Source organism: Oreochromis aureus, linkage group 3 (genome assembly GCF_013358895.1).
Source record: "Oreochromis aureus strain Israel breed Guangdong linkage group 3, ZZ_aureus, whole genome shotgun sequence".
Lineage (NCBI taxonomy): Eukaryota > Metazoa > Chordata > Actinopteri > Cichliformes > Cichlidae > Oreochromis > Oreochromis aureus.
Window position 1 is genome coordinate 124,801,873 of NC_052944.1, and position 17,523 is coordinate 124,819,395.

The window sequence follows — 17,523 nt, forward strand, 5'->3', positions numbered from 1 at the left end:
TTCAGCAGCTCTGATGGTTCATTGGAGTCAGCACAGAGTGTGGAGACATCTAGTGGTGGTGGAGAGAAGTGCAATCAAAGCTCTGCTGGTGGATGTAGTTACTGTAAGGTCCCTGATGGAGCTCTGTGATTGGTGGATCGTCCAAACTAAACTCAGTGATAAAGTTTCCTCTGATAAACAATGAAAGGACCGATCAGCTGATCAGCATCGTGACACGAGCACTGGATCCAAATTTGAAGTTCTTTTCTCTGACCAATGAAATCTGACCTGGAATTTGGGGAAAGTCCTGGAAAGTTGTTTTCCTGCATTAAGGATTCTGCTCACAGCCTGGGTGACCTTTGACCTTAAGCTGAAGATTCAGCTCCACATTAATCATTAATAATAACTGACATATGAAAGTGTATCAGGGCCTGATGTGGCCCGCTGGCCGTATGTTGGACACCCCTGCTTTAGCTGCTGAGTCACGGCTGAACGAGCACAAACAGCTCAGACTTGTTTCTCACTACTTTCTGTGGAAAAAGAAAGAAAACAAACCCACTCATGATCTTCAGAGTGTACATTTGATTCTGTGTCACAGTGTGACTGTGGGGATGAAGGAGCTCTCAGGGCCTCCACAGCCTCCTGCAGGGGGTGGAGGTGCTGTCCATCATGGGGACAACTAAAGCTTTAGAAGTGACTACATGCTTGTTTTTACAATATGTGACACCTGCTTCCTTTAAGAAGTCAGTGAGTGTTTGTTGTACCTGCAGCAGGTGAAAGTCGTATCATACAGCTGCAGCTACTGTGTGTGTGTGTCAGGTTTAGGCTTCAGTTTGGAGAATAAGTGGTGAGAAAAAGCATCATCTTAATTAGATGTCCTCCCTAAAACATGAAAACAAGTGTCTTTGTGTGAAAAGCCAGCGGGCTGAGTGGGTAAATGTAGCGGTGCACCACCATAGGACCAAAGAGCTAAACCACGCCCCCTCACCCCCATCACTGCTCTGCTCTTACAATAACACACTTATTGACTCAGGCTGTGGAAACTCTTTGCACGTCACTCCTGCCTGGATTTTGCACTCAGCTCATAATCATCCATAGTTCATATTTTCTCATCTATATCTGTGGGCAGGTCTGGAACAGGTGAGTGATCAACAGGTGAGTGATCAGCAGGTGTGACCAGCCCACCTACTGACCAATCAGCTGTCATGAGGGTGTGTCAGAGCTGTGTGGGGAGAGCACAGTTGTTCACAGTTGTTCCTCTGATGAGCATCAGTGTTGATTATGGAAGCTCAGACACAACTTTACTCTCTGATTCTTCCTCCATCAGCTGCTCTGTGAGCAGTAATATAGGATCCTGTCTCTGACAGACAGATGATGACCTTTGATGACCTTTGTGAACTCTGTTTTTAAGTTTACTCTGAGGGTGAAACAGCATGAAAACTCTAAACATTCATTTAACGAAACACGATTCTTCCTCACATTCTCCTCGTCTTCATATTGATGCTACGCTCACTAAACATCATTAATACTTCACACACACCAGCTTTGTCTCAAATGTCCAACATAATAAATCCCTGTGTGATGTGTGATCAGCTTTAACATCACTGTCACTGCTGTGGGCGGAGCTGAACTCTCAGCAGGAGACAAACTAGCGTAAAACTGCGAGTAGAAGAGAAACTGACTGAGACTGAATGAGATCCAAACATCTGGAGCTGATTTTACCTTCACCTGTTTAAACTGTAACACACCTGGATCCCTGTGATTTTATTATTACGGACCCTCACGTGTGATATGTGAGGAGTCCAGCACACACCTGCTTCCTGCTCTCTGCTGACATCGTGACCCTGAGCAGTCGTGTAACTGTGCAGAAGGTCGAGCAGCTGCTTCCTGCTGCGTCTGAGATTTATTCAGGAGGAAGAGAAGATGTGTTTGTCTCTTCTTCTCTGGAGCCAACCACAGTCCAGCTGCAGCCTTGATACGCTGCCTTCAGCTGCAGATACTGAGTGTGTGTGAAGCTGCTGTGTGACTGTGTTTGTTGAGCCTGTAGTTTCACACTGTTGTTAGTGTAACTGTGCTGCTGCCTTAACTCGGCCACATTACAGGACGTGGCCACGATCCTATAGGTCCAATGAAAACTCTGCAACACTAAATGTTTTTAAAGTGTCAGCCTCCTCTAGAGCAGAGCTGTCAAACATAAGGCCCGGGGACCAGAATCGGCCAAAGACTTCAGCCCATTGGACAGCTTTGGACAATATGAAGCAGGGCATCAGCTTCTGTAACTTTAAATATATGAAATCAGTCTTACAGCGCCCTGCGACAGACTGAAGTCCAGGGGAAGCCCACCTCTCCCCCCGTGGTGACTGGGAGAGGCCGTCCTGTCCTGTAGAAACACTGAGACGTGCTGCTGAAGCTGCTCCTTTATATTAACATGTCTCAGGGATCAACAGTGACTTAAACATCTTTGCACTGACACAAAGAGGAGCTTCACTCGTCCACTGACCATCAACATGTGTGTAAAATCAGTGTGACGCTGCGCTCTTTTCATCGCTAGTTTAAAGGCTGTAGGCTGCAGCCATTGCTCTAACACTGTATAAATGTAACAGGCCTCAGTGCTGGTTCTAACAGTCTGAGCTGCTTCCAGCTTTATTTGTGAAGAGCACAGCAGCTTACAAAACACGTAGCGAGCTCGTACAGCTGCGACGTAAAACTTTCATTAGCTAAAATGACCTTAAAATAACGGGGCTACGTGCGGTGATGCTAGCGTTAGCCACGTTAGCACCTTACCTTCAACAGGTGGGTAGACTGAGTAAACGGGCACTCAGTCAGAGGTTGGCTCTCCGTTTCGCTGCAGGCTCCCTTCATTCTTCACTTATCCGTGTCGAGCCGAGTGTAAATCCCGAGGCTGAACGGCCTTTGTACAAGCACACACGCTTCTTAGCAGGGCGAAGCTATGAGCTAGAAAAATCCAGAGCTGCAGTTTATTAAAGTGTAATTGTAAAAAGGTTTTTGAAATGAAGTTTATTAAATTGGAATTCAAAAATGAATTTACAAATGCAGATTTTATTCTACAATTCATTTCATTAATAAAGCACAGAATTTTTTATTTCGATGTGCGTGGCTCTTGTGGTCCTCCATACTCTGGATCATGTCAGTGACATGTTACTGTCCCACAACCACTGTACTGAGTCAGCATGAGAGGAGCAGCAGAATGAAGCTCACACTAACATTAGAACAACGTGACAGAAACACATGTATTTGTAGTAATTCAAAGTATTTTTTTAAAAAATGAGAAGTTATATATTTGTTTCCATAACTGGATAAAATATGAAAGCATACATAATGTTCTCGTCTAAGAAGGAGGCGATCATGTCAACATGAAAAATAAATTCCTTGCATTCAGTTAACTATCAGCTGCCATAAAAATACAAAATAATATTACCACATGATTAAAAGCTCTGTACATGAGACCTTTGAAGGAAAGGTCATCATGTTTCACTGATCAATCATTTTCACGTTATGAATAAATTATATAAATTCATTTCTCACATATTTGGGGATTTTTTAATAACAACTTTTTCTTGAGATGAAAATTATTTTGGAAGCAATGAACTTTTAATTGTTGCAGGCATCACCAAAGCACATGGAGCCGCATGTTGTATTTGGTACTGATTTGATGTCAGATGCATAAAACAAACACTGAGGACCAAAAAAATCCAAACTGTCTGCTCTCTAAGTAGAGATGTCAGTGCTGATCAATAATCAATAAGTAATTAATTAAGTAATTAATTTCTAATAGTTTTTTAAAAAAAAGTAATATGCCATCTATAAGCAAAAACAAAAAAAACATGTGGTGTACAGCTGAATATGTAGCATAGAGCAGTATCAAGGGGAAAAGCCATCTACACAGCTGCCTGATGCTTCTTTACATGTTTCACTTATACCAGGATCTACCAATGTTTTTCATAGCTGATGGCATTTGCATGTACCAATGTGCTGCTTTTTCGGTTTTTTCATCCACCCTGCTTCTCATCTCCTCCAGTTTCTGGACCTTCTCTGTGTCTCCTTCCTCCTCCATCTTCTCAATCAAGAAGTCCAAATGGACAATAGTGGATGCTGAATCAGCTTTCAGAGCGATCTGCTCCAGTCTGACAACATGTTGGTAGGACTCATCCAGGAACTGGGACTTCTCTGCTGTCAGCTGGTTCATTTCCTTTTCAAGATTTTCTAACAGGGTACACTCCTTCTCCTTTTCTCTTTGATGGTCGTCATATTTCTGCTGCATTTTTTCTGTACAAGTTTTTAACTCTCTGGCTTTCATCTCATATTCTGACACATTCTTTTCATACTGCTTTTTCATTTGTTCATCAGTCTTTGTTACTCGCCTTGTCTTGGTCACATATTGGTTCTTTAGAGTTTCGTAGATTTTTTTAGCTTCTTCAAGCTTTTTCTTTTCTTCTCTCTGTTTTTCTTCATGTTTCTTCAGAGCTTCTTGCATCCGTCTGATTTCTGTCTGTTTCATTTCACCCAGCTCGATTCTCTCTTTCAGGTTTTGGATGGAGGCTTTCAGTCTGATTCGTTCATTTAACACTTCACCTGTTTTCATCAGTGTTTGAGGATTAGAGTTTCCCAAGAAGTCTGTCAATTGATTCATGTTTTCCTGTGTGAGTTCCCATGAAAGTTTTGAAGACTTGTTTTCTTCTGTTGGGTGTGCATACTGTGGGTTATTAAACAGGAAGTGAACAGGCTGATTCTTCTCATTTTTGGCACATTTAATGTTTGCAGCTCCAAGAGCTTGAAGAGGGTTTTCAGGTCTGTTTCCATCTGAGTGTGTGATCAGAGCTACAGTGTTTTTCTCCATGTTTTTTCCAAACAGAGACGTCACTGAATCAAAGACATACAGCAGTCGGTCACTCAGTCGATTATCACTCGCCTTCATCACCAGACCCACTGCACTAATTTCATGGACTCCAACATCTGATCGAAACAAGTCCAATAATCTGTGACTGATGATGTCATCATGTCCGATCCCTCTGGCGTCTCCACATCCAGGAGTATCGATGATGGTCAGAGAGTAGGGCAGAGTTTCATCTTCAAAACCAAAGATCTCGTACACGATCACATCTGATGTCTGACTTTCTGTCTGATATCTCCAAGTCTCCTCTACAATGTTAAACCAGACTCCATCCTCCCACTTCACTCCCATAGTGTAGTTGAGCAGAGCGTTGATCAGAGTAGATTTCCCTGCTCCTGTTTCTCCCACCAGTAAGATGGTTCTGTTCATCTTGTTTAGATTTTTTTCTCCAAAAGTCATTTTTGTCAGAGTTCCAATCGTTTCTTTCTTCGGTCTCAGCTGGTAGACAGCAAGAGGTCCTGAACTGGTGATAAAACTATTTAAGATGATGTCTTCATGTGGTGATGAGTTCAAACTGATCCTGCAGAGAAAAGAACAAAATGTCTTCAGTACACATGTAAACATTATGAACATGTTACTACTGTTTAACATTTAAAACTGACTTTTCATTCTGCTCAAAATCAGAAGTCACATAAAATTAAACTTTTTTTTTCTTTTAACCAGTTAGATTAATTTTTCATTCATTCATTTCATTTGTTTTCTCTCTGCTCTCCCAAAGCATTAGTGGTCACACTGATACTTTATATTATACATTATATATTTCTGAGACAAAAGTGACTGTGGAGGCTGAGTGTACACTGCCCACATGATCAGAAGACAGCTTATTTTATTTCATTATTAGTAATTCACAGGCTGAACACATTTATTTTTTCCCTCAACCTTTAATTGGGCTGGCATGACACCATCTAAGTGGGTCATAGCTGTTGCTGGCCTGGATTCCTACAGTTTCAGTTTCATTTGTAGTTTTTATTGTCATTATTTGTGATTGTATTAGAAAATTGGGCTGACTGTCTGGCAGTTTTAAACCTTTCAAGAGTGCGTGTCACTGTACAGAGGTGACACTTTCTAAAAGCACTTAGCAACAGTTAACAGACAAGTCAAGATCACAAAATGATTTCAGTTCATTTTAATTTTAATTTTGATTCAGAAATTGCTATTACTGATTCGGTTACACTATATATAAAGCGATTTTAAATTTCTTTTCCATTGACTGAAATAGTTAGTCCATGACTGAACAATGACCTCCAGCTGTAACCCTCTCTATAGTGATAAGGATAACAATCAGCACTGCCAAGTCTGAGGCCATAGTTCCCAGCTGGAAATGGTTGAAGTGCCCATCGTCGTCTGGGAATAAAATGCTGGACTAATTTGTTTTTTTTTGCACACTGTTGTAGTTTCAGTTCAGTATAAGAAGGTTGGTGTAATTCTCCCTTCTTTAAACCAGATCTTTTCTCTTTATAGTTTTTTCATGTTCTCACACAAATCACTGATGGATTCCAGTTTCTTTATGAGAAAAAATAGATTGCTATACCTAACATTCAAATCCAGCCATGGGAATCAGTTTTTTCTCATGCTCTTCATCGATTACAGAAACTACATTTCTGTAATCGAGTTCATTAGTGTTGTGTCATGCTGAGAGAAGAAACAGTTTGAATGCTGAGGGTGAAAAAAAACCCAGGACATACTTTCACTGATGTGTTTCGGCAGTGACATTAATCTGTACACTTTTAATTATCATATACCTTTGAAAAGAAAATAGTAATTAATTATAATTATTACAGTTAAAATGTATACATTAATAATAATTATAAAAGTCAGACACTCTTCTGTAAGTGCTCCAGTTTGACATACCGCTGTGCTTCTTTGGTTCCTTCATCCTCTCTCCTTCTCATCTCCTCCAGTTTCTTGATCTTCTCTGTGTCTCCTTTCTGCTTCATCTTCTCAATCAAGAAGTCCAAGTGGACAATAGTAGATGCTGAATCAGCTTTTAGAGCGATCTGCTCCAGTCTGACAACATGTTGGTAGGACTCATCCAGGAACTGGGACTTCTCTGCTGTCAGCTGTTTCATTTCCTTTCCAAGTAAATGAACATCCTTGTCTTCTGTTGGTGGTTCATTTTTCTGATCTTTTCTTATCCTGGTCACATATCTCCACTTTCCTTTCACATGCACTGATGCAGGACACTTGTTGGTACATGACGTGCAGAGACCATCTCTAAAGACCTCACAGTGATTTAAGGGCACCGTGCATCCAGGATAGTGACAGTTCTCCTCACAGACTGTACAGCTGACAGCTGCTTTAAAACCCGGCCCACACGTCTCTGCTCTGATAGGTTCTTTATGTTTGAAAACCTGAACAACAAATGCAGTGACCTCTTCAGTCATCATGTTGTCATGCTTCTCCAGAGCTTCCTGACTTTGTTTCATCTCTCTTTGTTTCACTTCAGTGAATTTGATTCTTTCTTGCAGGTTTTGGATGCAGGCTGTCAGTCTGATACTTTCTTTTAACACTTCAGGTGTTGCCTCTGGCTTCAGAGGTGTAGTTTCTTTCAGGAAGGTTGCAAACTCTCTCATTCCTCTCTCTGATACTTCAAAATTTAGTTTCAGAAAATCTTCTTCCTCATCTTCAAGCTGGCAGTTATTAAACAGGAAGTGAACAGGCTGATTCTTATTATTTTTGGCACATTTAATTTCTGCAGCTTCAAGTGCTTGAAGAGGGTTTTCAGGTCTGCTTCCATCTGAGTGTGTGATCAGAGCTACAGTGTTTTTCTCCATGTTTTTTCCAAACAGAGACATCACTGAATCAAAGACATACAGCAGTCGCTCACTCAGTCGATTATCACTCGCCTTCATCACCAGACCCACTGCACTAATTTCATGGACTCCAACATCTGATCGAAACAAGTCCAATAATCTGTGACTGATGATGTCATCATGTCCGATCCCTCTGGCGTCTCCACATCCAGGAGTATTGATGATGGTCAGAGAGTAGGGCAGAGTTTCATCTTCAAAACCAAAGATCTCGTACACGATCACATCTGATGTCTGACTTTCTGTCTGATCTTTCTTCTCCTTCTCCTCTACGATCTGAAACCAGACTCTATCCTCCCACTTCACTCCCATGGTGTAGTTGAGCAGAGCGTTGATCAGAGTAGATTTTCCTGCTCCTGTTTCTCCCACCAGTAAGATGGTTTTGTTTGTCTTCCCTGGATTTCTTTCTCCAACAGTCATTCTTGTCAGAGTTCCAAACTTCTGTTTCTGTGGTCTGAGCTGGTAGACAGCAGGAGGTCCTGAACTGATCAGCACACTTGTGGAGATGATGTCTTTCAGTGAGATATTACTTGTCCTGGAGAAAAATGAGAGTTTCAATCAGAGGGCAGAGTGAGTGCAGAACTCTTTATGAGTACTGATATGTGTAGTGATGCAGCTGCTGTACAGCTCAGACTTTTTACAAACACTGTAACGTTATAAATGAAATAAACCTGCAGAAGCAAACATGTATGTGGTGACAAAAACTGAACATTTATGTGATCAAAATGCAGAAATTAGATGAGGTCATTTTCTCCGTCTGTTAGAAATCAATAATTAATTAATTTTAGGTCACACCTTTGTTTCACAGGAAAGTGAGTCAGAGATCAATCAGCTTCACTGTCTACTCATTCAAAGAGAAACTAATATTCAAACATTGATTTATTACTTTTAACACCAATGAACATCTTTTCACCATGATGTTCATGATGCAAAACTAAAATAATACATATTAATTCAAGAAAACAAAATTTTCTGTTGCTTAACTATGAAATACTTTGGGTGCAGTGAATTTTTAAATACAGGTATAACAGAATAGCTTTAATGTTTTGTTTTTTAAACTTCGGTATGAACTTATACAAAATGCAGCAAGATATTTAAAAAAACAACAGTTTTATTGATAATAAAATACACTCTATCGGATTCATTTCGGTAATTGCAGATATCTAAATTTATTATATCGGTGTCGGACATAATAAAGTGGTATCGTGCCATCTCTAGTCAAGATTATTGTGGACTTCAGGAAGCACACAGCGCCACTCCCCCCAATCATCCTGACTGACATCCTCATCACCTCTGTGGACTCATTCTGCTTCCTGGGTACCACCATCAACTCTACACTGCAATCATCGAATCCATCCTCACCTCCTCCATCAGGGACAAACTGAGACTGCAGTGTGTTGTGCGCTCTGCTAAGAAGGTGATTGGCTGCAGACTCCCATCTCTGCAGGACCTGTACACCTCCAGGACACTGGGGCGTGCAGCTCGGATCACAGCTGACCCTTCTCACCCTGGACTCAATCTGTTTGACCTGCTCCCCTCAGGCAGGAGGCTCCGGTCCATTTATACCAAAACATCTCTCCAGAAGAACAGTTTCTTCCCCTCTGCTGTTGGACTCCTGAACAATAACCATATGACTGTTCCCACCACTAACACATGACCCTACACTGTGTTCACTGCATCTGTTTCATTTTTGCACTGATCATCACCTGCATTCATATATATATATATATATATATATATATATATATATATATATATATATATATATATATATATATATATATATATATATATATATCAGTGATGGTCTGATAAAGAACGCTCAAGGCCCCTGTTGTGTTTCCCCTGAGGGGATGTGCACAGCCATGATGATAAGTGGTAAATTTCTTCGGCAAGTCAAAGAGTCTCCATTTAACAGTGAGCAGCTCTGTGTCAGGAGACACTGACATCTGAATGAAAGGTTGACTGTGCAACAAAAATGGAAAAAAAATTACTGGGTAACTGTGGCAGGTTTCTTCAGGCATGCTAAGTGCTGGATGAGGAGAAAATAATGGAAAGTATTCAAAGTGTCTCCTGTGACTTTGATGGAGACTGCAGGATGATTTACAAAAACCTTCAACGGATCTATATCTTACCTGACAGTGGTCTTTGTAGAGCTTTCACACAGCTTCTTTCCTGACTCTCCCAGATTGTTGTGTCTCAGGTCGAGCTCTGTCAGACGGCAGGATGGGGAGCTGAGAACTGAGGACAGGTAACCACAGCTTTTCTCTGACAGGTTACAGCCACTCAGTCTTTAATAGAAAAACAGAAGAAGAAATGTAATAACACCACAGTAATCACACGCACACACAGACACACACACACAGAGCAGACTGAGGACTTAAAGATGTTCCGATCCTCATCAACATAGATGGAATGTAAATGTAATATATTTAATCTAAGGAGCTTGGAAAAAAAAAGGGAGCGTCTGGACTTGTTTAAGTTGCTTGAAGACGTTTCACCTCTCATCCGAGAAGCTTCTTCAGTTCTTTTAAACCCAGTGGGAGTTTCCCCCCAAAGAGGGTCAAAAGGACCCCCTGATGATCCTCTAATCACATGAGCCAACGTGTGAAAGCGGGTGTGGGTCACAATCAGCCAGGGCCAACCCTCCTCAGGAAATCACATGATAGGGTGGGGCCAGGTTTCACAATGAGCTCACCTGAAACCCTGGCTGATTGTGACCCACACCCGCTTTCACACCTTGGCTCATGTGATTAGGTAGAAGATCATCAGGGGGTCCTTCGTCCCTCTTTGGGGGGAAACTCCCACTAGGTTTAAATCTGGGACTCTCCACCATTTGACTCTTAGAACTGAAGAAGCTTCTCGGATGAGAGGTGAAACGTCTTCAAGCAACTTAAAAAGAGTCCAGACGCTTTTTTTTTTCCAAGCTCCTTAGACTACGATGGCCTGGATGACTGAGAACCTTCACAGACATAATATATTGAATATAAATTCAGAATGCAGAGTTTTCCAAATTATTTACTGCTTATATTAAATTTAAAATTGTAAGACTACATATGAAATATTGAAGCCAAGACATTTTATTCTTTTCTGAAGACAGGTGCTTTGGGTTGCATCCAATTATGGATGTCACTCTCTGAAGATTCTTTTACCCTGAGCTCAGGCTGTCACAGACGATTATTTTGATGGTCAACTAGCCACAGATTATTTTTGCGATTAGTTGACTAATCAGATCATGCATCCATTGGATATAAAATGTATAGCTTATCATCCGAGCATGCATTTGCTCTCATTTAACTATCATTAGGTTACAGCTTAAAGTGTTTCAGGTATGTGCTAACTAAATAGAAAGACAAGATGATAGTTTATTAAACTATTAATGAAATTTGCAGATTGTCTCAGTGAAGTCATAAACTCAGCCGTCTGCTCCTTGCTATCTGAAGTATAACACGACACTCGAGTAAATTCTCAACCATATCACATTTTAGTTTAATCAGTTTTCTGTTTGACGTTTATTCAGCTGTGTAAAAACTATAAATTTAATTATAACCAATTTACTCAGGAACAAATAAAATACTGATAAAAGCCAAACAATAACATTTTTAAGTTATCCAAGTGACTTATACATCATGTTAAACCTGATTAGCAAAAGACCGCGGTGGGTTTGAAAATGATGTGCCGGGAGTTTGCTGTTCTCGCCCCGGCTAGCTATCGAGCTGGTGCGTAAAAGACGCCTCTGAAAATGTTGGAGCACGTTTACAAATATTTGATGTCTTGATAAACCGAGCAAATATTTCAAATTTAAACGGGTACATTCTCGCCTGAAAATATGTTAAAAGTTTATTTTGTGACCTAGAAAGAATAATTAGAGTGATATTAAAACTAAGTAGCTGCTGCCATTTTTGGAAACTGGAATTGGCTGGGTAATGCTATGAATTCTGGGATAGGTTGGGCGACGAAGGTTTACACCCAATCGATCCTTTAAATCTGGGGAAATGAAGGGTGCATTTGTTGGCCGCATTTGGAGGAGTCTTCAAATTATGACAGCCTTTCTCGCATCGCTGTAACGTAATCGGCCTACAAATGCGGCCTCCGAAGGACAGATCCTGTCTTTCGGGATCTTACAAAGCTTTAAACGATGCAACAACTATTAAATAAGTCGTCGATGATTTTGATAGTTGACCTAATCGTGACGAGTAGACTAATCGTGGCAGCCCTACTCACAAGCTCATGTTTGTAACCTGTGCAACACTGGTAACTATCTCAGTTAGTAGCTGGTAATGGTGTTTGGGCTGATGCAAAGCAGAGTCAGTAAAACTGACTACAGTAAATTCTTGATGACTTGTGCAAGTACATTCATACTAACTACAGTATTCCTATAGGTCAAACTATAGAATGACACATAACGTTTCAGTTTTTGTGGACTTGCTACATCGTAGATCTATCAGTAAATTTATATTGCAGGACTTTAGTTATGTCGCGGGATTCTGTGGCCTACAAGTAATTTTCATTTTTTTTAGTTTAATTATTTCTCCAGTAAAATAAGCATTTTCTAGCCTAAAAAATAATAACATGGAGTGTTAAGCGGTAGGAATGATAATCGGCACATGCAAAAAAGAGCCAGATGAGGTGGTTCGGCTATCTGACAAGGACGCCTCCTGGGCCCTGAGATGTTCCAGGCATGTCCCACTGGGACAAGTCCCTGGGGCACACCCAAGAAATGCTGGAGAGATTATATCTCTCGGCTGGCCAGGGAACGCCTTAGTGTTTCCCCGGACAAGCTGGAGGAGGTGGCTGGGGAGAGGGAGGTCTGGGCTTCTCTGCTTGGGCTGCTGCACCGGGTAAGCAGAAGAAGATGGATGGATGGGTTATAATAGCATTTATATAAGAGCATGTGGAAGGGGTAAAGAATGTGGGGAAATTTTTTACGGCTTAAATACGTATATAAAAACATTAACATTATTTATAATAAAATTAACTCTAACCATTAAATATGGTTTCTATTTTGTGGATTTAAAAAAAAGAGATGGACCGATGGACCTAGAGATGGACCGATCCGATATTACGTATCGGTATCGGTCCGATACTGACGTAAATTACTGGATCGGATATCGGAGAGAAATAAAAAATGTAATCCGATCCATTAAATATCAAAAAAGCACCTCACAAAACTTGCGACACGGCGTAACTCGGCTCATAACCATAGCATGTCGGAGCAGTGTGTTCACGTGATAGAGCGGCTGTGTGTATTTGGAGCCTCGCTACCAAACCAACATTTCATCTCCGAGGAAGTTATCCCAGAGAGAAGTAAAGCAAGTGTGTAAGTTCATCTCTGAATGTTTGTAAAGCGTACCTACGTTAAGCTTAACAACCGATATATGGAGCGACTGCCTCTCTCCCTCACTCTCCTGCTGCTACTTCAATCGTGAAACTTTTTAATGATCAGCTGATCGGCTTTTCTGTCGCGAGTCCGTCTCTCTTCTTTGTTTTTGGCCCACTTTGCACCAGAAAGAGGAAACCAGTGGCTGAACAACAGCAGCACGTTTAAGCTTGATAAGCTGTTGTTAGAATTTATTTAATATTACTTTCTAGACCAGGATCCTTTTCTACGTAGCTGACGGCTGGTAACTGTGCAGGGGCGGATCTAGCAAAGTTTAGCCAGGGGGCCGATAGGGCATGAACAGGGAAAAGGGGCACAAAGACATACTTTTCTTTCTTATTCTCATTTAAAATGTCTAGCTTTTAATAAATAATTATCTGAATCTTACACCCAAAGTTTTAATCTGATGTAAAATGTATAGAAGTCCATTACTGTATATAGTAACTGTTAAGTCTAATATACCCTAGTAAGCTATAGTACTTTTCCTTTGGGAAGGTACCATCTGTGCAGTCTGCAATTCTGTAGAAGAAAGATGTTGAATCTATTTAATTATTCTTGAAAAATAATTTAATTCTGTGCATTTTTTTTCACACTGCATCAAATTAAAGTTGATTACGTCGATTAAGCATCATGAGGTGGAGGGTGGGGGGTGGTTCCTTTTTTTTTTTTTTTTTTGCTGGGAGTTTGCAACCCTATTAGTTAGGTTGCTTAATATTTCTGCTAAGTACTCTTTAAAATACCAGAATAGGGAGGATGGAGTAGGTTTAAGTTTATTAGATTGATCAGTGTTGCTGAACTATGAAATATTTTGGGTGCAGTGTATTTTTTTTTTTTTTTTTTTTTTTTTTACATACAGCTTTAGTGTTGTTGTTTATTTAAACTTGAGTATGAACTTATACAAAATGCAGCAAGATATTTTTAAAAAACTGTTTTATTGATTAAAAAAAACACACTATATCGGATTAATATCGGTATCGGCAGATATCCAAATTTATGATATCGGTATCGGACATAAAAAAGTGGTATCGTGCCATCTCTAGTCCTAACTAGGGCTGGGTCATAATAGAATAGAATAGAATAGAATTCAACTTTATTGTCATTGCACATGTCACAGGTACAGGGCAACGAAATGCAGTTTGCAACATACCGTTCATGATAATACCGGTATAATGTCGGGCAATGATAAGAAAATGAAATATCGCGATAGAGTATGGGTAAAACGCGCATGGGCAGTGCCTTTGTTTTCATATGCACATGGCGGAAGGGCGTGCCAGCGACGGAGAATGAGAAGGGCGAAAGTGAATCGTTGAATGAAACAGATGAACCAGAATTGGTTTGTAAAAATGCTGCAACTTCAGTGGTGTGGAACTGGTTTAGCTTTCGTCCGTCAGATACACAACAAAGCAATATTTTTGGTAGAGCATGCTAGCAGGCCGTCGTTATTACCATTTTTTTTGGAAAATACGGCACACTTAAAATCAATTCTTTTGATTTTTGTGAAAATCGACAGTGCCCCTTATAATCCCGTGTGCCTTATGTATGAATTCTGGTTGTGTTTACTGACCTCGAAACGATTTTATGTGGCACACGGCGCTCGAAAATCTGTCAAATGTTTTAGTCCGACTTTGCTAAGCTACGAAGCTTGATGTATTGTCGGAGCATTATGGCTGTCGTAGGCAAGAGCCTCGCGGAGTGATACGTACTGTGCATCAACATAGTATAAGCATATTGTGTGTGTATAACCTCTTTTAACGTTTTGTGGATATTATACATGGTTATGCTGAGGCTATGTCGGCCAGTTTCCACTGGAAATGCCTTTTGTTTAAACTGTCAGCAAGGATTTTGCATTTGCACTGTTAAATTTTTATTTAACTTTAATGCACATAAAAAAACAGCTGTTTATTTAAGTGAAAATACAGATTTTTTTTTTTTTGCACTGACAAAGTTGTGGAGTTGTAAAGCATTTTGTCTAGTGTCAGTTATATCTTTATCGCAAATTTTCAAATGTATATCGTGATAAATATTTGGGGTCATATCGCCCTGCTCTAGTCCTAACCTGACAGTTTGCAGTTTACAGTGTGGATTATTCAGTAGAGAAGAAATCAGCTTCACTTCTGAATCCTGCAGCTTGTTGTTACTCAGGTCCAGCTCTGTCACACTGGAGGACTTCGAGCCAAGAAGTGAACACAGAGCTTCAAAGCTTCTCTCTGAGAGATTACAGCCATTCAGCCTGGGAATAAAAAAGACAAACTGTAAAACAGATTTATATTTCTTTCCTGAAAGAAACAACAATATAATAATTCCACTCACAGAGCTTTGTTGGAGGCTTCAACCACTGGCAGCAGCCCCAGAAAAGCCTTTTCTGAAGCAGAGTATTTCTTCAAGTCAAACACATCCAGATCTTTTTGTGATGACAGTATGATGAAGGCCAGGGCTGACCACTGAGCAGGAGAAAGATCATCTAAGACTGTTCCTGATTTCAGGAACTGCTGGATCTCCTCCACTAGAGAACCATCCTTCAGCTCATTCAGACACAGGAACAAGCTGATTCTTCTCTCAGGAGATTGATTTTCTCTGACCTTCTTCCTCACATAGTCTACTGTTAGCTTAATGGTCTGTGAGTTACTTCCTGTCTGTGTCAGCAGGTCTTGTAATGGAGGTTTGTTGGTCTGCAGTGAAAGGCCCAGAAGGAAGTGGAGGAACAAGTCAAAGTGTCCATCCAGACTCTGTACAGCTTTGTCAACAGTGTTGATGTAGATCTCTGGTAGACGTGTTTGGCTAAAAGGATTTCCAGTTCTCCTCACACAATCCTGTGATTTAGCCTCCATGTTTTTGATGTGAGAGTCTAGGACCATAAAAAGAGCAGCCAAAAACTCCACTACACTCCGATGGAAAAAGCTGAACACTTTGTTCCCATCCTTCCTGCGCTGATGTTCCTCTTTAAAGAGCCATGAGAACATCTTTGGATACACAGAAACTCCAGTGAAAGTGTTTTTGTTGTCTCTTATTTCTTCTTCACTGAACATCAGGCTGTCTTTCTGCAGCTGGTTAAAAGCCAGTTTTATAATCATCTTAATGAACTGGATGCTTTTTTCTAAACCATACCTTTGTTTTAAATGTTTCATCTGAACATTCAGGAGTTTCATGTAAACCTCAGTCAGGGTCTTGGGCAGCTGTCCTCCCTCTCTGGTTTCCAGCACATCCTCCAGAACTGTAGCAGTGATCCAGCAGAAGACTGGGATGTGGCACATGATGTGGAGGCTTCGTGATGTCTTGATGTGGGAGATGATCCTGCTGGCCTGCTCCTCATCTCTGAATCTCTTCCTGAAGTACTCCTCCTTCTGTGGGTCAGTGAACCCTCTGACCTCTGTCACTATATCTATAAAATCAGGAGGGATCTGATTGGCTGCTGCAGGTCGTGTGGTTATCCAGATACGAGCAGAGGGAAGCAGTTTCCCCCTGATGAGGTTTGTCAGCAGCACACCCACTGAGGTGGACTCTGTGACATCAACAGGTACTTTTTCTCTGACAGTAAAGTCCAGCTGAAGGCAACTCTTATCCAGTCCGTCAAACACAAACATAAGTTTATATTCACTCTTTTCAAAGTTTGAGTTTCCTGATGTCTGCAGTTTTGTGAGGATGTTATTTAGCTCCTCCTCTTTTATGTGCACACTTTCAGGGATACATCTGTGGATGAGTTTGGGAAAGCTGTACTCTTCATCACTTTGCAAATTCAGCTCACTAAACATGAAGGGAAGCACCAGATCTACATCCTGATTGGTTCTTTTTTCAACCCAATCTAGCACAAACTTGTGCACCAGGAAGGTTTTACCGATTCCTGCCTGCCCAGCAGTCAGCACAGTTCTTATACTCTTTTTAATGCCAGAAGGGTTTGTGAAGATGTTTCTGATTTCAGTTTCTGCAGGCCTTCCAGAGGCCATTTCAATATGACTGAACTGATTAGTGGTGCTGTCTTCTCCTCCAGCTGTGATGTAGAGTTTAGTGTAAATGTCATCCAGGTACTTCTCATCTTTCTTTGATGTCCATCCTTCTTGCTTGTACTTAAACCTGACCTGAAGGTTTGACTGAAGCCTCTCTCTGTAATGTGTGATGGGTAGAGGAGACTTCACATCTGTACAAACATGTAAAGAACAAAGTGTTAAACTTTCTTCCCACGCAGACTTTAATGCATCATGTCAATTTTATCTATATAGCACATTTTATTACCTTGTAATATTGTATTAAATGTATTAAATCTGATTCTTTTTCATTCTTTTCTGGCAGAGAAAAAACCGACTCAGGAGTGGTCAAAACATTTATAATTCTTTTATTTAATCGTCTTCCGGAAGAGAGAGACATGCGCAGCCCAAAGCCAGTTGCAAATCTCTAGCATTAGAAACCAATAATTTGTATCATATAGGTGTTACTTTGGTCCTTTACAC

At 40.6% G+C, this 17,523-nt stretch overlaps 1 protein-coding gene across 1 annotated transcript; it reads right to left on the bottom strand.

Annotated features, from left to right (window-relative positions):
• Nucleotides 1-3,599: 3,599 nt before the first annotated feature.
• LOC116315360 lies at nucleotides 3,600-16,351 on the bottom strand. Its single transcript, XM_039608501.1, has 5 exons — nucleotides 15,392-16,351; nucleotides 15,138-15,311; nucleotides 9,837-9,992; nucleotides 6,743-8,236; nucleotides 3,600-5,411 (listed from the first exon to the last, which is right to left on the bottom strand). Exons 1-5 carry the CDS (start codon nucleotides 16,330-16,332, stop codon nucleotides 3,911-3,913), a joined length of 4,266 nt encoding a protein of 1,421 aa, XP_039464435.1. The 5' UTR covers nucleotides 16,333-16,351; the 3' UTR covers nucleotides 3,600-3,910.
• Nucleotides 16,352-17,523: the final 1,172 nt, after the last annotated feature.

Excerpts from the sequence above, each read along its gene's own strand:
- LOC116315360 (XM_039608501.1), bottom strand. The coding sequence starts at position 16,332 with ATGTGCCACATCCCAGTCTTCTGCTGGATCACTGCTACAGTTCTGGAG. Across the intron at positions 9,993-15,137 it reads TGTAAACTGCAAACTGTCAG|ACTGAGTGGCTGTAACCTGT; the intron begins GTTAGGACTAGA and ends TTTCTATTAAAG. Across the intron at positions 8,237-9,836 it reads TCTACAAAGACCACTGTCAG|GACAAGTAATATCTCACTGA; the intron begins GTAAGATATAGA and ends ATTTTTCTCCAG.